This window comes from Alexandromys fortis, unplaced genomic scaffold (assembly GCF_014885135.2).
Source record: "Alexandromys fortis isolate MF-2015 unplaced genomic scaffold, M_Fortis_MF-2015_v1.1 scaffold_189, whole genome shotgun sequence".
Lineage (NCBI taxonomy): Eukaryota > Metazoa > Chordata > Mammalia > Rodentia > Cricetidae > Alexandromys > Alexandromys fortis.
The window spans coordinates 1,662,504-1,684,651 of record NW_026068081.1 but is presented as its reverse complement, the minus strand read 5'-3'; the positions used below and the strand labels follow the sequence as shown (position 1 = coordinate 1,684,651).

Genomic DNA, 22,148 nt, shown 5'->3' with positions numbered 1-22,148 from the left:
CTATGTTCAGCGAGTCCGGTTTTATCTCATGCTTTTTCAGACCCAGTCCAGCTGGCCTTGGTGAGTTCCCGATAGAACATCCCCATTGTCTCAGTGTGTGGGTGCACCCCTCGCGGTCCTGAGTTCCTTGCTCGTGCTCTCTCTCCTTCTGCTCCTGATTTGGACCTTGAGATTTCAGTCCTGTGCTCCAATGTGGGTCTCTGTCTCTGTCTCCTTTCATAGCCTGATGAAGGTTAATATTCAGGAGGATGCGGATATGTTTTTCTTTGGGATCTCCTTATTTAGCTTCTCTAGGATCACGAATTATAGGCTCAATGCCCTTTATTTATGGCTAGAAACCAAATATGAGTGAGTACATTCCATGTTCTTCTTTTTGGGTCTGGCTTACCTCACTCAGGATAGTGTTTTCTATTTCCATCCATTTGCCTGCAAACTTCAAGAAGTCCTTGTTTTTTACTGCTGAGTAGTACTCTAATATGTATATATTCCATACTTTCTTCATCCATTCTTCAATTGAAGGGCATCTAGGTTGTTTCCAGGTTCTGGCTATTACAAACAGTGCTGCTATGAACATAGTAGAGCATATACTTTTGTTGTATGATAAGGCCTCTTTTGGGTATATTCCCAAGTGTGGTATTGCTGGGTCCATGGGTAGGTTGATCCGAATTTCCTGAGAAACCTCCACACTGCTTTCCAAAGTGGTTGCACAAGTTTGCATTCCCACCAGCAATGGATGAGTGTACCCCTTTCTCCACAACCAAATTGCTAATCTCCTCTTGCCAGAGTAGCAGGAGTCCCACACTTGAAGACGGGAACTGTTCATCAGGTAGGTCGAGGCACAAACTGTTGGAAAACATCAACCCAGCTGTGGGTGTGTGGTGTGGCCTTTAATCCCAGCACACAGAGGCAAAGGCTGGATCTCTGTGAGTTCGAGGCCAGCCTGGTCTACAAGAGCTAGTTCCAGGACAGGCTCCAAAGCTACAGAGAAATCCTGTCTCAAAAAAAAAAAAAAAGAAGTGATGTAAAGACAAAAGCAACTGGGAGATCTATTATCCACTGAGTTCTCTCAAAACAGAGATGTTGACGGCTTGGTTGATACTCCATTTTGGGTGCTTTGTATCATCCTTAGTGCTTTATATGAGATTAGCAAAGTTCATCTTGATAACCCACAATTTACTAAGGGTAAAACACACAGGGATTGGAAGAACAGGTGACAATCACAAGACAGTTGCAAGCTTCTCGTTTCTGCAGTCTTCTCTCCGGACAGAGCTCGTCTGGTGCTTGAATCTGCCTGTTCATTGTCTCCACTCAGCAGTTTTCTATACACAGTAGGTACTTACATTGTGTGATTAATGAGCAAAGTGGGAAGCCAGAAACTAGTGCAACTGGCAGAAATTTTCTTTTGAAATTTTTCTATGAAGTCAAGTGTAATCATTACACTCTCGAGATAGATCAGGGGTTCAAGGTCATCATTTACTACATAGCGAGTCTGAATCCAGCCTAGGTTTGCTGGTCAGTGTTATGTCAACTTGACACAAGCTAAGGTCATCTGAGAGGAGGGAACCTCAATGAAGAAAATGCCTCCACAAAATTGGGCTTGTAGGGCATTTTCTTAGTGACTGATGGGTGAAGGCCCAGCCCATTGTGGGTGGTGCCATCCTTGGGCTGGTGGTCCTGGGATCTATAAGAAAGCAGGCTGAACAAGCCATAGGGAGCAAGTCAGTAAGCAGCACCCCTTTGTGCCGTCTACATTAGCTCCTGCCTCCAGGTTCCTGCCCTGTTTAAGTTCCTGGCCTGACTTACTTTGATGATGCAGTGTTATGAAAGTGTAAGACAAGTACACCCTTTCTCCCACAACTTGCTTTTTGGCAGTGGTGCTTCATTGTAGCAACAGAAACCCCAATTAGGAGAGTAAGCTACATAAGACCCTGTCTTAAAATAAGCAGGTTAGGGAGATAGTTCAATATTTGGAGTGCTTGCCACACAAGCATGAAGACTGGAGTTTGGATCTTCTAAAAGCCATGTAAATTGCTTAGTGGATGTAGTGGTCTGCCAGTAATACCAACCTCTGAAGGGTGAGACAAGGGATCCCCAGAGAAAGCTGGTTAGCAGGACTAGCCACATCGGCAGGCTTTGGGTTTGATGTAGGAGATCCTGCCTCAAAGAATAAGGTGAAAGTAATAGAAGATGATTTTTTTTTGAGACAGGGTTTCTCTGTATAACAACAGCCCTGGCTGTTTTGGAACCCACTTTGTAGATGAGGCTGGCCTTGAACTCACAGAGATCCACCTGTTTCTGCCTCCCAAGTGATGGGATTATAAGCATGTTCCACCATGCCTTGCAAAGATAATTCTTGATCAACTTCAGGCCTTATGTGCACATGAACAGAGGTATATGCACATCCACACCACACAAATGCCCACACATGTCAAAACATGTACGCACACACACACACACAAAGGAAAATATAAAAAAGAACAAAGTAAAGTTAAAACAACAAAAAGAAGACTAAATCTATGAGGAACCAATCTCAAATATGTTGCTATATTGAAGTGATTAAAAATATTTTAATAATTCGATTTTTCATTCCAACAAAGAGAGACATGATGTTAAGAGCAGAAGTTGAGGGATGGACATGTAATACGAAGTAAACATTTCAAAGGATAAAAGTTACTGCCCAATTGTGTTATCTGAAGAGTAGTAGAAAATGGCATGCTATGTTGTGACGTTTGCATCCCAGTTAAGGCTAACAGAATGAAGATGAAGACTCAATGCAACTCTATAAAAGAGCCCTGAATAAAAGATTCAATCTGTTCGTGGTGGTTCTCAGTCTGCCGCAGAACACAATGAGATTTTCATGAAAAAAAGGGGGGGGGGAATAAAGGAATAAAAGTACTTTCTTTCAAAAGTCAGATTTATTCACTGCTTCTTTGTTTTCGCCTATCAAAATATTCTTTCTTTTTTAAGAAGATAATAGTTAAAAATAAAAAGGGTTGGGGGTTGGTCTTTTTAAGAAGTCCCATGTTAATTCTTGAAAAGCTCTTGTTGGCTGGGCATGATGGTGCCCTCCTTTAATCCGAGCACTCAGGAGGCAGAGGCAGGTATATCGCTTGTCAGTTCTAGGCAGCCTGGTTGACACCAGGCAGGGGCACACAGTAAGGCACTAACTGAAAAGTAAAACAAAATGCATGATTGTGTTCGTGTCCATGAATCTATGCATTTAAAAAGTGTGTACAAAAATGTTTTGTTTGGTCTGGAAGGGGAATTGAAAAGAGCAATGAAAAATGCACATTTACTGAGTACACCTACTAGCTAGATCTCATGTCTCACACATATGCAATTTAATCACTGAATCTTTGTATTTTGCATTAGCTATTTCCATATTACATACAAGGTAAACCACAGTAACATCGGATAAATAACTTGGCCAAGGAATGGAAGTTTATCTGACTCTAGAATCTGCTCTTTCCTAAATCACATCACACAATAGAGAATTTCTAATACTCATTTTAGGGAGAATGGTGTTCAACTGATCTTCATATACATTGTTCTATTTAGGTTTTCTTTTTTTTTTTGTAGTGGGATTGAACTGAGGGTCTTCCACATGCTAAGGAAGCACTTACTCATCGAATTATATCCACTCTCTTATTTTTCATTTTAGTCAGGGTCAAAGTTTCCCAGACTGGAGTTGAACTAACTTGCTCTGTAGTTCAGACAAACCATGAACCTATGATCCTCCTGCCTGAGCTGTGATTATAGGTGTACACACCCTGCCTAGCTTCTTTGTATTTGATGCTTCCTTTGCAAATGCACCTTCTGACTTACAACTTCACAGTATTTACATAGCAATTGGAGGTGTCAGCATTATGCACTTAAGCAACTAGTTTAGCCTTTTCTCTAAGCAACTGTGTGACAGTTATCAGGAAGTATTCTTACAGCAACACCCTGATTATCTGTAGTTGAAACACCCAGCAAGACAGAAGTACTCTGAAAGAAGTCAGACAAAGCCAGGTGTGGTAACACACACCTTTATCCTAGCTTTTAGGAGGCAGAGAGGCAGAGAGGCAGAGAGGCAGAGGCAGAGAGGCAGAGGCAGAGAGGCAGAGGGAGAGGCAGAGGCAGAGAGGCAGAGGGAGAGGCATCTCTGAGTTTGGGGCCAGCTTGCCCTGCTGCTCCACATAGAGTTCCCTGATAGGACTAGACAGACCCTGTCTCAAGAAGCAAACAAATAAAAATAGAAGAGGAGAAGAAGGAAGAAGGAGGGGGGGGAAGGACGAAGAAGAAAGAAGGAGAAGGGAATGGAAGAAGAAGAGGAGGAGAAAAAGAAGGGGAAAGAGGAAAAAGGAGAAGAAAAGAAGTATTCAGCACTAAGCTGCTTCAGAGTTTCAGAGTGGAGACTGAATTTTAAAAAAGTGTCCCTGGACCAGCCGCACAGACCTTAAGACTAAAAAAACTGCAAATCAAAACCCTATGATTAGTTGGAAAGACAGTGACATAACAATTCAATTTATCATTTAGAGTATAGGAGAGTGTGAGATCTAAGAAATATGAGAAGAAAGGGGAGAGGGAGAGGAGAGAGTGGTGGGCAAGGACAAGGAGGGAAGGAGGAGAAAGAGCACTGTCTAAAGAAAGGTGAAGACCAAGGCAGAAGAGAAGCAATCAAGTAGAAAGCCAAGACCTCTGAAGATGAAGAGCATGCTAGATTGAAGAGGATATGATGGTGACTCCTCAGGTCCTCATGTGCCAGAAGCAAATGCAGAAAGAGCCTGTGAGCACAGATGACAGTACTGCTCACTTCAGAATTCAACTCAGGAAAAGCTTTAAAGTCATGTAGCTAATGCATCATAACTTAGGGATTTAAAATCTGTTTGCTTAAATTCAATTTAAGACAAAAGTTTGTTTTTCTTGCATCTCTATGTTTACTCAAGTCATCTAAAAATAATTCACCTTTGACAAGTGTTGATGACCAACTTTAATGATACATATTTCAATTTCATAAACATATGCAAACCATCAACAACATTACCAGGGTTCCTTTGTCCCAGATGTTATTTCATTGGTACATTATACTGGCATTTACAAAGCCTTTCAAATTCAACAACACAAAACAAAACAGCTTAATTTTTAAAAACTACAATGCTTTAAAAAAATGTAAACAATTCATTTTTACATTATTGTAAAAAAGAAGACTTACTCCTTAATGGGGCTTATTTTTAAGTGAGCAAAGCCTGGTGCTCATGGATAAAGTAAAGAATTCTTTACATAGAAACATTGTGCTCCAGTGTGGCAAAGAAAAAAAAATTATATATATTTATATATATATATATATTATATACACACATACAAAGTAAAGAATAAGTCCACAATTTAGATCACAAAAAAAATCTTGTCCCCAAATTGAGAAATTTATAAAAAACCATTTATACATGGTTATTGACCTATTGAAAACCTATATAACATTTTCAAAACAATAATTCAGTCAAAAGATACCACGTTTCTTAAAAATGAAATTTTGTGCAAAAAAAATTTTAGAGCTAGAAACAAGACTATCACCCAGTAGGAGGCCAAAAGAGCCACCAAAATAATTTAACTTTGTTAGATTTAGTGCATGTAACCAAAAGGCACGCACATGTGATTAATATATTAATATCTTTTCATGCAGAAACCTGTGCATGTTTATAATTATATAACAAAACATAAACATAACAAAACATAAACTCTATGCTTGGCAATGTTAATCTAGACACATTCTTTCTAGTCTATCAGTCTAGGGGTTCCTAGATCACTAACACTGCCTCTCAAAAATATATATTATATTTGAACAACTTTCAATAAAAGTTAAAAAAGGATGTTAGCCTGAAACACTATAATACTTTCTCATTTCTGATACATATAGAAACTTACTGATGGGCTTATTTTAAATATAGTTTCAAATTAAAATACAGTTTTTCTTCTGTTAATAAACACTTTGATAGCTCCAGTGAAGTCAGCAGAGAGAAGAACTTCTGTGTTATCTGTCTTCACAATACCTGAAAAACATGAAAAAAAAATATTACTTGATTTTAAAGGACTAGGAAGCCTGTTGCCACAACACTACATGCTCATGACCCATTTCTATCTTTGGGAAAGATCCTCTTCCAACCATCTGTTTTTTGGATTTCTCTAGAATTTTTACATCCTCTGGTACCTTTCTGCCTGAAAGCATACTTAACTTTCTCTTAGCTGCTCTTTTCCTGTTTAGGGATGTTACAGTTCCTTGGAGCCTGAATGGCTAAATTCCTCCAAGGTAATCTAGGCCTCTAAGTCATCAATTGCTTCTATTTCAATCTGCTCTTAAGAGGAGTCTCTAAGGTGATGATAGGGTTGACTATAGCACAGACACACCAAAACTGCGTGAAATGAGTACGTTTGCTCTGGGAATGCTGACAGCCCTCTGCCCTTATGGTCTCTACTGAGTATCTCTGTAGCTATGCTGCCTTTTACATTTGCCAGCTGTATAGTAACATTTGACAAATAAACTCTGTGTTAGCTAACTTGATTATATGTAGACTAAAAATTGGAGATGTAAGAAATACTGATTACTTAGAGATAGATGAATTTAAATTTTCATTGAAAAGTGGTTACAGGATGAGCAAGACACAATGTTTTCACTCTACTACCATCTTGTGAGCCACTGAACATTCCTTATAATCCATCTGGAATATCTTAAAGGCAAGCAGTGCAGCTGTAGTAAAGGATTTAGAGATAAGAGAAAAGCAGGAGAGGAAAACGGAAAGTCTTTATTGAGACTCAATTCTAGTGCCTGACAGTGCTGGAGTCTCAGCACTAAGCCTGCAAGGCAGGGGTTTGAGGCCAGCCTCATTATGTAGTGAGTTCCAGGTAAGCTTGAGCTACAGAATGAGACTACTGTATTACACTGTCTTTAATTCTTGTTACATGCTGTAAACCACATCACCCCAACCTAGGGTGGGGGTTAATACAGGAAAGCTCAAACTGCCAATGTCAGGAATAAAGAGAGAGGGCCATTGGATGTGTTTTATGGTCCCATGCCCTGGGTTACCAGTTTTATCTTAGATAGACCTAGACAGGTACACATTTGGAAAGAATCCATTAAAGCTGCAACTCTTTCAAAAGAATCTAGAGTTATTGCGATCTTGTTAATGTGATATAGTTTTAAGAAGGCTTTTAAAAAAATATACTATACATTGTCTCCAAGTAGGCATTTAGTAAAAGCTTAATAATTTTGATTTGTGTTGAAAGAAGTGCTAGGCTGGACATCATCCTTGTATTCTTCAGATAGAATAGCACAACAAATGCCTCTTCTGTGCATCCTATTTATTGCTGTGATTTTATGGCTCTCTAAAAGAGAGCTGTCTATCGTGTGCAAAAATGTTTCAGGAAGTATTCTATCACTGCTTTTCCTAATATAAGCTTATTTTCTCTAAAAACTGGTTTACATACACATGCTCTTAGCCACATTCTTTGTTTTTTAAATATTTATTTATTTATTATGTATATTATAATATTATCTCTACGTGTATGCCTGCCGGCCAGAAGAGGGCACCAGATCTCATTACAGATGGTTGTGAGCCACCATGTGGTTGCCAGGAATTGAACTCAGGACCTTTGGAAGAGAAGGCAATGCTCTTAACCACTCAGCCATCTCTCCAGCCCTCTTAACCACATTCTTAAGGAAAAGTACAGAACATTTTTATGATAGCTTCATACAATCACTCTTCCTTTTGACAGTTTCCTTTCACTTCCTCTTCTAAGCATTTTAAATACCTAAAATTGATGTGGGATTCCCCTCTGTATGCTATGAAAATGTTTTATTACCATTGGTTAATAAAGAAGTTGCTTTGGCCTATGGCAGGGCAGAATAGAACTAGGTGGGGAAAACCAAACAAAAATATATAAAGAGAGCAGGTGGAGTCAAAGAGATGCCATGTAGCTGCCAAAGGAGGAAGAAGCCAGAACCTTACCTGGTAAGCCACCACAGCCTTATGGTAATACACAGATCAATAGGAATGGGTTAATTTAAGATGTAAGAGTTAGGTAGGAATACACCTGAGCTATTGGCTAAACAGTGTTGTAATTAGTATAGTTTCTGTTTGATTATTCAGGTCTGGATGGCTGGGAAATGAACCAGCAGTCTCTGCTTACATGAAATTGGGAGTACTTGGGAGGCATAGACAGGCAGATCTCTGTGAAGTCAAGACCTGATGGAGGAAGGTCATTGGTTAAAAAATAAAGAAACTGCTTGGCCCTCATAGGTTAGAACATAGGTGGGTGGAGTAAACAGAACAGAATGCTGGGAGGAAGAGGAAGTGAGCTCAGACTCAACAGCTCTCCTCTCTGGGGCAGAAGCGATGAAGCTCCAACCCAGGATGGAAGTAGGTTAAGATCTTCCCTGGTAAGCCACCTCATGGGCTACACATATTATTAGAAATGGGCTAGTCCAGGTGCGAGAGTTAGCCGAGAAGAGGCTAGATATAATGGGACAAGCAGTGTTTAAAAGAATACAGTTTGTGTGTTGTTATTTCGGGGCATAAGCTAGCCAGGCGGCCGGGAGCTGGGGCAGCAGGAACACAGCCCACAGCTCCTACTACAAAGACCAGCTTGGTCTACAAAGTAAGCTCTAGTCCAGCCAGGGCTACGCAGTGAGAGCCTGTCACAAAACAAATAAGTAAACAAATAACTAACTCCCAATTTTCCAAAATTCCTAGAGGAATTTAAAGGTGTAAAACTTTCAAGAAACATGTTATTTGAATGTTCAGAAATGGGTATCTAACAACTGTTATGTTGTCCACAAGAAATGCTATTTATGTGTATGAAAATCTTACCACAGGGGGCTAGAAAAAAACAGGACAAATAAAATATAGGCACCTACCAGTAGATGTGCTATCCAAAACTTCAGCATCTTCACTTGTCCCTTCTAATTTTTCAGTTTGTATATCCAGGGATAACATCAAACTCGGATTTGGAGCAAAGATGGCTGATGTAACAACTGCATTATGTGCTGGGAAAAATTATTTTAGGATAACTGAGAAATTTTATACTAAACATGAGGACAAAAAACGAGAATATGAAAAAGCTCTTTTAAAATATATAAGACTAATTTAAAACCCAGAAGTATATTTTAACAAACTATCTCATATAGGTTCTGTTTCTATATTTTTCAAATTTTAGGCCAAGAAAATTCTTTTTTGGTATAGAAAACTGAAATAGTTTGCTATTGAAATACAATGAGTTATAATTGCTAAGCTGAGAATAAGTCTTGAAGATCAAGTTGTGCCTTGCTCCAAGTTTCTCCAAGTCTTGCTCTGGATGGCTCCATCTTACAAAGCAGTATTTGACTACATTTTGAATAGAAATGCAGAGGCAGGATGGCTTTACATCTCATTTGTACACACAGACACCATCACCCGTCCAGCACCAACTACAAGCACAGACTGATACCTTATTAAAGCTACAAGGGTAACACCTACAAACTCATCGAAGTAGATTAGAAGCTTATGACTACATGGGCCTATTAAAACTTTATCAGAGAAAAAAATTGGGCCCCAGAACTTAGTGAACACATTGAAAGGTGGGATACTCTCATTTGGACCCTATAAAAAGATAGAACCTATCACTTTAATGACTGGTTACAAATGCAGTGAACTGCTATCTGACAACCTGGTCTATGTCAGAAACAGAGAACTTCTAATTGTCCTGTGAGTTTAAGCTCAGCTCAGTCCCCCTGCTGGAATGTCCCACTTGAATTGCCTGCCTGCCACCTGTTTTTCAGTTCAGTATTTTCATAGTTTGGCTGTGGGTGGCTCTGCTGAGCTTCCAGAAGCTCTTCAGTTGTGTTCCTTAATGTCTTTTCTAACTGCCTCAGTGACTCTCTTTGCATCTATCTGCCTCTGCCCCAGGAAAGCTTCCCTGAACTCTGTGACCTCTTTAACCCTTTTGCACCCACTCTATAAACTACTAATTACTGTATCATGTGCAATGTGTGATTTGAAACGTAATATTAGTAATTAAGATTGGAATGAAAGGGCCAGCGAGATGGCTCAATTGGTAAAGGTTCTTGTGACACAAGCCTAGAGACCTGAGTATGATCCTAAAACCCACAGGGGAAGGAGAGCACTGACTCCACAGAGCTGTTCTCTGGCCTCTACACTTGCACAGTGTCTGTGTGGAACTACACCTCCCACACTACCCCCACACAAGTAACAATTCTTAAGAATTGGGATAAAAGAGCCTGTGTTGGCCAAAGGCCAGCTATCAAAGAAAACTGGGACTTCTTGGGAAATTGCAGCCAACAAAACTGTTGTAACTTGTGAGTTTATTGTAAATCTATAAATTCTGACATAGTGGAGAGACATAAGTATGTCCATCTATGTTTCCAGCATAGTGCAGTCACAACAAATCTCTACTCCTTTATAATAAGGCACATACATATAAGTAAGCTGCATTTGCTTACCTTTAATACCTTCCCAGAAGTCATTACGATCTCTCCTGACTGAAGTAAACTTGCTTAGGTCATGGTAAGTACTCCAGATATAAACATATTTATCTTCTGAACCGCTAACGAGGTAAGTAAAGTCATGGCTATATTTGAGCAGGACAGGTCAAAAAATAAACAGAAAAAAAAAATCAAGGTTTCCTTCTATCAGTGCTTCCTAATTTAAAATATCTAAAACAACACCTGAGGGAGATTGTTGAAAACTCGAGCCATCTCCTTATTCTGAAGATTCCAAAGGTGGTTTGATTCAGAGCCAGGCTTTTTTGGTGCTGTTGCTCATTGCTACTTACTTGTTCTAGCACTGTTATAATGACTATACTATCTCTTGTGATAACAAGGCTAATCTTTCCAGACATAGGGATGTAACCTGCTGTTCAGTTTTTGAACATTATTATTAGTGCTGAGCACCCAACTCTGGGCTTCATCATGCTAACCATGATCAGCATTAGTATTTTCATCAAAGTCCTGATAACTGTGATGTTGATTAATTCACTCTAGGAGAACTAGTGACTTAAAGGATAGTTCATCAGTTGAATGGCTGGGTAATTACTAGGTACTTCAAGAAGAACTAATTTTTTAAGAAAAGTTGATAGCAGAATTTGAAAGAAGAAAAGCTAGGCAGGTAATCCTATTTCAGGAGAGCTCACAGATCCCAAATTAAGAACTGAAAGAATAATGACAAGTAAAGGTATAATGACAAGGTACTTTAGGGTGATAAAATACTTTCTTAGCTCCTGCACCTAAAAGGATAAAGACAGTATGCATGTAGTGGTGGTGGGGGGTGAGTGCCTCTTAAAAGCTTACATGAAAGTTGAAAAGCAAATATTCTGGAACTAAGAATCCTCTAAGCTTTAATGTCTCTGACAACGATGATTTTAGGCCAATTATTTAATGTTCTGGGTTTTGCTTTTTTTTTTTTTTTTTGCAAAAGAGGGGTAGTTTTCTTACCTACCATTCAGGTAGACAAAGTAAGCACTGTATGATGATAGTGTGTGATATGATTATAAAAACATATAGACTTAAAACCTTATATAATGAAAAACAGGGAGTGAAGAAATGCCATACTTTTGGGAATTTCCCAATGCCAATTTACCTGAAACTTGCTTTGATCTGGCTGCTGCTATTGACATAACCCTTATACTTCATGGACAGTGATAGGTCTCTGAGATCATATAATCTGATTCTGGAGTCATTTGAGGTTACCAATATCTAAAAGCAAACCAAAAGCAAAGTTAAAAATATCATCTTTTGCTAGGCGGTGGAGACAGAGGCAGGAGGATCTCTGTGAGTTCAAGGTCAGCCTGGTCTGTACAGTGAGTTCCAGGACTGGCTCCAAAGCTACAAAGAAACCCTGTGTCGAAAAACCAAAATAAAAATCATCTTTTAAAGGCGGTGGTGGCACACTCCTTTAATACCAGGATTTAGGAGTCAGAGGCAGGTGGATCTCTGTGAGTTTTTGGCCAGCCTAGTCTGGTCTATAGCCAGGACAGCTAGGGCTAGACAGAAAAAATCCTCTTTAAAAAAAAGTTTTTAAAAAAACCACCTTTTAATATAAATTAAGTCATAACATCAAAAGGTGTTAAACACCAAGCAAATAAACAGCAAAACTACAAACAGCAGTATTCCCCTATGTTATTGCTCAGATATTAAAACTATCTTTCAAGAATCAATACACAGTGTGGAGAGAGATGGATTTGAATACTATAGTACCTTATTTTCTCCAGGTAAAGGTTCAATGCCAGTAATTTTTCTTCCAACCTTGTTTCGCCCTCTAGTAGATCGTACATGTATTTGTGTATGGTATTTCAAATGCTAAAACAAAAATCATAAATTAAAAAGATCAGAATTAGAAGAAACCTCAAGGATCATTTGCTCCAAGTTTCAGATATTACCATTTTTGCCCTATTTTACAGAAAAGGCAGTTAAAGGCCAGAGGGTAGGAATTACTTGTGTAAAACCACAAGGTTCTTACCTCTGTATCATAGAAAATACATCTACCATCATACGTCCCAATTACTGCATATTTGCCATTCTGACAGAAGTTGGCAGCTGTGATCAATTTTGTCTGACCATCTACTTCATTCCATAAAGCCACTTTTTTGTCAGGAATGTTCCACAGGCGGAGCTTTCCGTCTAATGATCCACTGAGAAAATACCTGTCATCCTAAAAAGGTGGCGAAAGAGAATGCTTTTATGTTCATATCAGGCCAATTAATAAAATAAAAGATTAGAAATAATAATCTAAAATGAAATCTTACTTGAAAAGTAATTATTACTGCTTTTTCTTGTGAAGGCTGGGAACTAGGGAGTCAAGTCAGGGCCTCATGCATGCAAACAAGTACTCTATCAGTGAAACTACATTTACACCTAGCCACAAAGAATCAGTCCTCAAGCAAGCACCATTCTGTGCACTAAAATGACAACAATTAAACATGTCAGATTTCATGTTGGAGAAACAGAATTCAAATCACTTTATCATATCCTTAACCTGTTTTTCCAAAGTATGGCTGTTAATAGAAATGTTTGAGTACGCATTACATGAAACAATATTCTACAATCAATTAAGTTTAAGAAATTCTGGAGTGTAAAAACTTCATAGGATTCTCTGTTAACTTGTATTTTTGAATCTCCAAAAGGGGGAATAAAGTGGGTAGTGACTTTTTAATTTCCTTCACCCTGGATTTTCTTTGGGTATGCTTTGGGAAACACTATCTTATGCCATACATGTTTCAGGAACGTGTAACATTGGGATACCAGGTTAACGCCAGTTACAAATTGAACCTGCGTTTTAGGAACTCTGATACTGACTTACAGACTAAGAGTTCTATATATAGAGAAACTGACTCTATCCTAGGCACACAGCAATGTCAGCAGACATTTCTGATTGTCATAGTCTGGCGTAGGGGAGGATATTACCACTGTAAATAGAGGCCAGAAGTGCTACTAAGCATCCTACAATATACAGACAGGACATTCATCCCTCCCCATAACAATGTCAGTAGAGTCAAGGTTGAAAAGTCCTCTGTAAATGACATTAGTCCTACCACTCAGCTGGGCTAAATTCTGGTAATGTCATAATTACTGATGAGGGGCTAGGGAGATGGCTCAGTTGGTAAAGTGTGAGGACCTGAGTTTGGATCCCCAGCATCTACATACATGGCAATGGCACACATTAGTAACTTTAGTGTTGGGGGTCAGAGAAAGGTAGACCCCCTAGAATTCCCTGGCCAACAAGTCTGGCCAAATGGGTGAGCTCCAGATTAAGTGAGAAACTCTTTCTCAAAAGATAATATGAGAAGGTACACATACACAAAAGATAATATGAGAAGGAACCACCCCCTACACACACACGGATTACATATTAATAATCAGGACATTTTCTTCGTATTAGACACTTAATTCGCCGCTGAAGCCTCTCATGGATGCTGCCTAAACTACTCAAAAGGTTGAGGCAGGAAGAACACTTGAAACCAAGATTTTGATGTGTGCCAGAACAACACAGTGAAACCTGATCTCAGAAACAGTAAACAAGAAACAAACAAGATTAAGACTAACAAGAGCTGGGGAAATAGCTTGTTAGAGTAAAGTGCTTGCTATCTAACCAGGAGGACTCGACTGTTGATCGCTAGCACCTACATAAAAGCTGGGTGTGGCGGTACAAATCTGTAACCCCAGTGCTGGAGCAGGGGACAAGATAAGTAGACTCTGGAGAGTTTGCTGGCAAGCCAGTCTAGCCAGAACAGTGACTCCATGTTCAGTGAAAGAGACTCTCTCACAAAAAATAAGGTAGGGTAGGAGACATGGCTCAGCAGTTAAGAGCACTGGCTGCTCTACCAGAGGACACAGGTGCAATTTCTAGCATCCATTTGGTGGCTCACAAGCACCTGTAACTCTAGTTCCAAATGATCTAACACCCTCTCTGGCTTTGGAGGGCACCTGACACACATGTGGTACATAGATATACATATAAAATATCCATATACATAAAACAATAAAAAAATCATTAGTTATTAAAAATAAGGTAGAGTGTCACAGAGGAAAATAATTCAAGGTTGACTTTAGCCTCCACAAGTGAATGCAATGGCAAGTGTACTCCCCTATGCACATGTATACACTTAAGTGCACACACATGCATGCAAGCATACACACATACAACACACACACACAAAATATTCGTTAACAATGTTTCAAGAGCCTAAATATTAATTTAGGATACCATACAATGAAATGTGGTAGCTACCTATTTCAGTCTTTTGTACTTTGTCCCCCTTCCACAATTCTCACCTATATACTTACTGTTACCATTTTACACCTACTGTTTCCTCCTTTTAGAGACAACGTCTTATCATATAGGCCAGCCTGTCTTAAACTAGTGATCCTCCTGATTCAGTTTAAAGAGAGCTGGGATTACAGACATGCACTACCATTTTTAGCTGCTATTTTTCTCTCTCTCTCTCTACTATCTTCCATATGTAGTGTATACTGTATTTATAGTTCATGAGCTATTAAGGATTTGGGATAGCTTTTTACTACTGTATTTAGAATATAATTCCCCACTTGTAATACAAATTATTAGAATATTTCTTTTCCAACCACTGACTGATTGATTGACAGGGTCTTCTTATGTATCCCGGATTGGCCTCAAACTCATTGTGTAATGGAAAGTGACTGTGAACTTTTGACCCTTCAGTCACTACCTTCCCAGAACTGTGAGGACAGGCATGTGTCACCACACCCAGTTTTTGTAGTACTCGCAACTAAACCCAGAGCTTCCTGCTTGCTAAACAAATACCTTACTAAGCTACATTCTCAGTCCCTTTCCCCAGTTTTTGAGACGTGGTCTCCCTAATCAGCCTTGGCTGTCTGAAAACTTACTCTATAGACTAGGCTGGACTCAAACTCACAGAGATTCATGTATGTCAGCCTCCCAAGTGCAGGGACTGTGTTACAACACCCAGCTCCCTTCCCATTCTTAAAGCAAAATGTGACACTAATTTGCTTTCAGTTATGTGGTCAGTAATGATTTTTTTTATCCTGTAGTCCTAACTGCTCTCCACAGAAATCAAATTCCTTCATCTCATGACAAAGAGTGAATGGTTACTTACCCTTGGATGGAAAGCGATGGCAGTGACAAAATCTATATGTTGAAAACAGCAAAGGCATTCTCTTCTAGAAATGTGCCATAACCTGACTGTCTTATCCATGGAAGAAGAGAGCAGAAAGTAGTTCTATGGAGAAAATGACATCAGTACTTTATTACTGTATATATTAAAACACTGCTTATACAATACAAGTTAACTAGAATCACAGTTTTATTTTCCAGTTTTAGTTTTATATACTATGTTATTGCTATATGCAGCATCACAAAGAACACGACTATTTCAATTCACTTGAAAAATGTGTTATTTTCTCAAACTAGTATCTATTTCACTGATTTTAAGACATTTCAGCATTACCTGTTGTGACATTACTATGAATCTTATGATGTATGATAGGAAGTATGCCAGGTATAAGCAGAGTATTAAGGAGTACTTTAGCTATTTTAATCTGTACATGTTCAAACTTAGCTATGAATATATGGTATCTACTTATTTGATTATTTTAGTTTAGCTATTCTTCGCACCAAAAATGCAGGTGAATTCTAACTTACATGGATCTTAATTGTCACTTAAAATGTCTTCAAAAATATTGCTCTGTAGTGCAGCAAGAAATGAAAAGTTATTGTGCTCCTGTCACACGCTAGGCAAGAAAATTAGAGAACAGAAACTGTCAAGTTTCTCAGAAGACATCATAGAATTTTCTGAGCTGGAAAAAGTAGACTAACTGACTTGGGCATTGTATTTGACCAATTACCCTGGAACCAAACACCCACTCACCAAAAGCACACAGCTGGAAAAGCCCAATAGCTTTTAAAACTCATCTCTTTAAAGGGTGAAACCATATATTACCACTGTATGAGGAAACTCAAAAGGACTCTAGTATTTTTTGAAATGTCTAAGACGATCAACAAATCAAGGTAGTAATAACATCTATCGAGTACATAGAGCTGGCTAAAAGCTTTGTTCTTAGCACTATAGCAACTCTGTGAGGTAGGCAGATTCTTTTCATCCTTTGTGACAACTGAGAACATTGGAGCATAGAAAAAGAACTTGCATAAGATTACACAGCCTACAGATAGGGCTCAAGAGCAGGTACTCTGACTCTAGGTCTAGGCCCTGACCATGTTTTCCAGAGCACAGAAAAGCACCAAAATGCTTTGTCATTTGCTCAAAGTTAATTAAGAACGCTTAATCTTTATCTGTGTGACAGCTCATACTTGTAATTTTGGGGATGTGGAGGCACAAGAATCAGGAATTCAAAGTCATCCTTAACTACAGAGTAAGTTTTAGGATAGCCTGGCTACAAGAGACCTTGTCTTCAAAAAATCATAAAAAAATAAGCAGAAAGACTAATTGCAAATATTTATTTGGCTATATAACTGTAATGAGCTACTCTATAAAACACATTTAAAATACCTATCTTTAAATAGATACTATACCTTCTTACTAAAATAAAGCTTTGGAGCACACATGGTGGGAAAGAACTTGCAAGACTCTAGGATTGACCCTGAGTATTCAGAAACAAAGCAGAAAAAAGGAGGAGAAATTTGGAAGATCTATAATAGACTCTGGGGGTATCTAATAATTATTTTTACTTTCAAAGATAATCCAATTCCAGAAAAGCTTTAATCAACATATATAGTTTGCATTCTAATTTTCTGTTGATTAATAGCACTAAACTTATGGTGCAGTGCTCTTGAATACTAGCCTTCTTCAGAGCTGCAGGTGTAGCTCAGTAGCAGAGTGTATGATTAGCATTAAAATAAGCCAACCAAGCAACCAACCAATACAACTCAAATAAAATTTGGCTTTATTCAGCTCTTACTTTAAGCATATCATAGATGAATATATTCTTAAAATACTAAATGTATGTGCTAAAGACGTGCTAAATTTTATTCTACTATGCCAAGAATTTTTGTTCAATAAATTCTTACTAAATGAAATTAATTTCTTTAATTTTTATTTGTATGAATGTTTTGTCTGCATGTATGACTGTATACCATGTATATATGTGGTGCTCAAAAAGGCCAGAAGAGGGTGTTGGATCTTCTGGAACTGGAACATATAGTTGTGAGCCATCATGTGAGTGCTGGGAATTGAACCTAGGTTCTTGGGAAGATGAGCCAGTACTATTAACTGCTGAGCCATCTCTCTGGTCCTGAAATAATTTCTTCAACTCATTGCTGAACTTTGGAGTCACATAAAGTATATTAAACTGAAATTCTGTATGTAACTAGACTTATAATACTTAGATGGATCAGGGAATGCAGGACTCTCATCTATACAATGAAAAGATCCTGCCAGGCGGTGATGGTGCAGCCCCTTAATCCCAGCACTCGGAAGGCAGAGGCAGGAGGATCTCTGAGAGTTCGAGGACAGCCTGGTCTACAAGAGCTAGTTCCAGGACAGGCTCCAAAGCTACAGAAAAAAAACTGTCTCTAAAAGCCAAAAAGATCTTTCCTACATGGGATTTTTACTCTATGATATAATATTGTGTTAGCTGCTACAAAACAAGTATTTGAAAAATAGAAAACTCACTACAAACAGAGATTCTAATAGACAGTGAAGAGAAATAACAGTAAAGTAAGATTTGGCTGCTATCCTTTAACAGATTAGACTCTTACTGTAAAGAAGATCTAGACATCTTTGGTGGTTTGAATGATAATAGACCCTACAGGATCATGTATTTGAATGCTGGTCCATAGTTGGAGGAATTGTTTGGGAAGGATAAGGAAGTGTGACCTTGTTGGAGAAGGCTTGTCACTAAGGAGTAGACTTTCAGGTTTTAAAAGCCCAAGCCATTCCCAGCTAATTCTCTCTTATCTCAATATGTTAACTCTCAGTTACTGCTCCAATGCCATGACTTCCTGCCTGCTGCCATGTTCCCTGTCATGATGGTCATGGACTTGCCCTCTGAAACTGTAAGCAAGCACCAAATTAAATGCTTTCTTTCATAAGCTTCCTTGGTTATGGTGTTTCTTTACAGTAAAAATAATTAAGACAGTAGCAGTTAGGTCTTTCCCAGTGAAAAGCACACCAATTTGTTATCGAATACCAAATGGTCAGTTCTGAAAACATAACATACACGTAACATTATATTATATTGAGCTGGTTGTATTTACGTATTTAGGAAAACACAAACATACATACACAGAGAGAATGTAACAACAATAAAAGAAAAAAGAAGCCATGACTTTGAAAAAGAGCAAGAAGTGGGTAGTACATGGGAGAGTTCAGAGGGAAGAAAGAAACAGGGAAATGATATAATCTCAAAAATTAAAACTTAGTAAGACAGCTGAAGGAAGGATTCAACAAAACAAGTCAATACTCATTTTCATTGTCAGGAAGGGCTGACAGAGGATGCTCCTTCAGGAGGAAGCAGCATCAAAGACACTCTGATTCATGATGAGTGGGAACCAGCCCAATAAACGTATCTGGACAGAAAACTAAAGTTAGATGCTGCCTAAGGAGCAACACCTAAGACTGTCTTCTGCCCTGCCCCAATGCATGTCTGTATACACACACACACACACACATACACACACACACACACTAATGTGAATAACTATGACAAATTTTTCAGTTTTATACCCTTATGAATAGTATTCATAATATCAAGAATCAGGAAGTCTCAGCTCACAAACTGGCACCAATCATAAGGCAAGTATACAGACTGATATTAAATATATTTCATTGATTTCATTGATGTACAACATTTGTAAAGAATGCAGGAAAGGAAGTATTTATGATTCTTAAATCTTTGCAATATATTCAGCATTTTCAATTTTTGTATGCTAGCTTCTGTAAGGTGATGAGCTACTGTGACATGGGAATGGGATGAGAGAGTACGGTTCTAAAGACAATTCCCTACTCCATAGTGACAAGCCTGTCAGCATGTTCCTTAACTCATATACATCTCATTTTTCAACTCCTTGATAAACATCAGTGACCTCACCTGTTTTGATAACACAAATAGAGAACACACGCAAAATACTTAAATTTGGTGACCTTGCTGCCTAAAGTCCTCTAACTGGCACATTCATACATTGTAGGAAGTTAAGGCCTACCAGGCCAAAAGGAGCCAACCTGGAGTCTGCCTGAACCTGTCAAAGGTCCTGTCTGTGCCTAGCCAATAAGGAGCAACCAAACAATGTTTCTGAGTGCCTAGCAACAGGCGCTGTCAGAGGTCCTGATTTTACTAGCCAATGAGAGATGAGCATGTGCTGTCAACTGTCAAGGGATGAGAAGGCCTGGGTGCTGGGAGGGTATATAAGCTTTTCCTCACTGTTAAACAAATGAATCTGCTGTAAGCCTTCGACCTGACTCCTGGCGTCTGTGTCTGCTGACATCGTGCCTTTTCACCCCCTCCCCCGAGGAAGACATTAGGACTCAGCAATAATAGATAATGTTCTTACTTCTCTATTTTTAATTATATGTGTGTAGGGGGTTATTTGAATGTTAAGTGTAGTTGCTCATGGAGAACAAAGGTATTGTATCTCCTTGGAGCTGGAGTTATAGACAGTTGTAAACTGCCCCATGCAGATGTTGAGAACCAAACTTGGGTCCTCTCCATGAGGAGCAGTATTCATTCTTAACTGCTGAGCCATATCCCCAGCCCCATTTGCAGGTAATATTAACTGAGCATTTACTGTGTGCTAAGTACTTTTTTTGTTTGGTTTTGTTTTTTAAGATTTATTTTATGTGTATGGGTGTTTTGCCATTTGAATGTATGAGTACTGCATGCATATCTGGTGCCCATGGAGGCAATAAGAGGCTGTTGGATCCTTTAGAATTGGAGAAGCAAATGGTTTTGAGCCACCATGTGGGTGCTGGAAATGGAACCCAGGTACTCTGCAAAAACAGCAAGTGCTCTTAACTGCTAAGCCATCTCTCCAGCCCTATGTAAGTGCTTTGTATTTACTCAGTTAACCTTTCCCTGCAACTCTGCAAAGAAGTTACTTTTACCTATTTTATAGGTGCTGTATAGTAAAGTTAAGGAAAGTGGCCAAAGATCCCACAACTACAAGGGAGCAAAGTAGTTAGAATATGAACGCTGGGAGTCTGTCTCCAGAGTCGTGACCTTCATTTAGGTGGTTAAGAGAACAACAAATCTGTTTTGAGTGAATCGGAAATACAGAATATCTAGTAGGAAATTGTTTTAGAAACTTGGTTTATTCTTTCATTTTAATTAAGATATAATTTCATCACTTCCCCCCTTTTCCTTTCTTCCTTCTAAAGCCTCCCATGTTCCTTCTTGCCACAACCCCTCCTGTGCCCTCACTTACTCCTCCTTGAATTGAGGTCTTCATTGACTATCATTATTAATCAGGGGAGAGGAGGAGGAAGGGAGTGAGATGGAGAGAGAGAGACAGAGACAACCTGCTGAGTCTCTTTAGTGTTGCATCAAAATGCAATTAGGTAAGAGGAACAAATTGTAGTATTCTATAGTGTAGGATGGTGTCTGTAATTTACAACAATTTATTGTAGATTTTATAAATAACGAGAAAAGAAGAGTTTGAAGGCACTAAATAGAAAATGGTAAATCTTCAAGGAGGTAGAGATATCAATTATCTGATTTTTAATCTTTTTTTTTTCCCCGAGACAGGGTTTCTCTGTGGCTTTGGAGCCTGTCCTGGAACTAGCTCTGTAGACCAGGCTGGTCTCGAACTCACAGAGATCCGCCTGCCTCTGCCTCCCGAGTGCTGGGATTAAAGGCGTGTGCCACCACCGCCCGGCTCTTTTAATCATTTTTATACACATATATTATACTTCATTAATATGCATAATTGTCATATGTCAATTAAAATATAAAAACTGTCTGCCACAAGCCTCTTTATTTCTATGTAAAAAAGTTCTTGGGCCATCGAGATGGCTCAGAGGTTAAAGATGTTTGCTGTTAAGTCTTCTGATCTGGGTTTAATTGCTGGGACACACATGGTAGGAGAGAACTTGACTCCCACTTGTCCTTTGGCTTCCATATTCACACCTTGGCACACAAGCACACACTCGTATACACACAAGTGCACATACGCAAATAAATAAATAAATAAATGTAATTTTAAAATTTGAAAACCAAAACTTCAAAATATTTTTTTAAAAAGGGCTCTGTTCCTCTTTGTGTTCATGTATGTACACGTAAATGTGTACGTTCATGCATGTGGAGGTCAGAGGATAACATTAGGTGTTCCTCAGGTGCTACAACTTATTTTATGAGACAGGGTCTTTTACTGGTCTTGAATTTTCCAAGCTGGTTAGGCTGACTTACCAGAGGGAAAGAGAGTCACATGGGTCTATGTGTCTCCTCCTATCAGTGCTGTGATTATGATGTGTGCTTTTCTTTTTTACTGTAAAATTTTGGGATCAAACTCAGGTCCTCAAGTTTGCAAGGTATTTGATTTAAAAAGCAGACCACCAGACAGAAATAGAGAGAGAGAAACACACACACACACACACACACACACACACACACACATACACAGAGAGAGAGAGAGAGAGAGAGAGAGAGAGAGAGAGAGAGAGAGAGAGAGAGAGAGAGA

The 22,148-nt window shown here is 38.8% G+C and overlaps 1 protein-coding gene across 6 annotated transcripts in view; it reads right to left on the bottom strand.

Annotated features, from left to right (window-relative positions):
• Positions 1-4,942: 4,942 nt before the first annotated feature.
• Positions 4,943-22,148, bottom strand: part of Wdr44 (WD repeat domain 44) — a 99,509-nt gene continuing 82,303 nt past the window's right edge. For 5 of the 6 annotated variants that reach the window (XM_050121910.1, XM_050121912.1, XM_050121911.1 and 2 more), the window contains 7 exons: positions 15,619-15,741; positions 12,486-12,677; positions 12,224-12,325; positions 11,607-11,722; positions 10,472-10,599; positions 8,891-9,019; positions 4,943-6,029 (listed from right to left, as the gene is read on the bottom strand). In XM_050121910.1, the coding sequence (XP_049977867.1) occupies positions 5,935-6,029; positions 8,891-9,019; positions 10,472-10,599; positions 11,607-11,722; positions 12,224-12,325; positions 12,486-12,677; positions 15,619-15,741 (885 nt within the window). In that variant the 3' untranslated portion in view covers positions 4,943-5,934. The remainder of the gene's footprint in view (positions 6,030-8,890; positions 9,020-10,471; positions 10,600-11,606; positions 11,723-12,223; positions 12,326-12,485; positions 12,678-15,618; positions 15,742-22,148) is intronic. The other variant, XR_007588687.1, reaches the window with a different exon arrangement.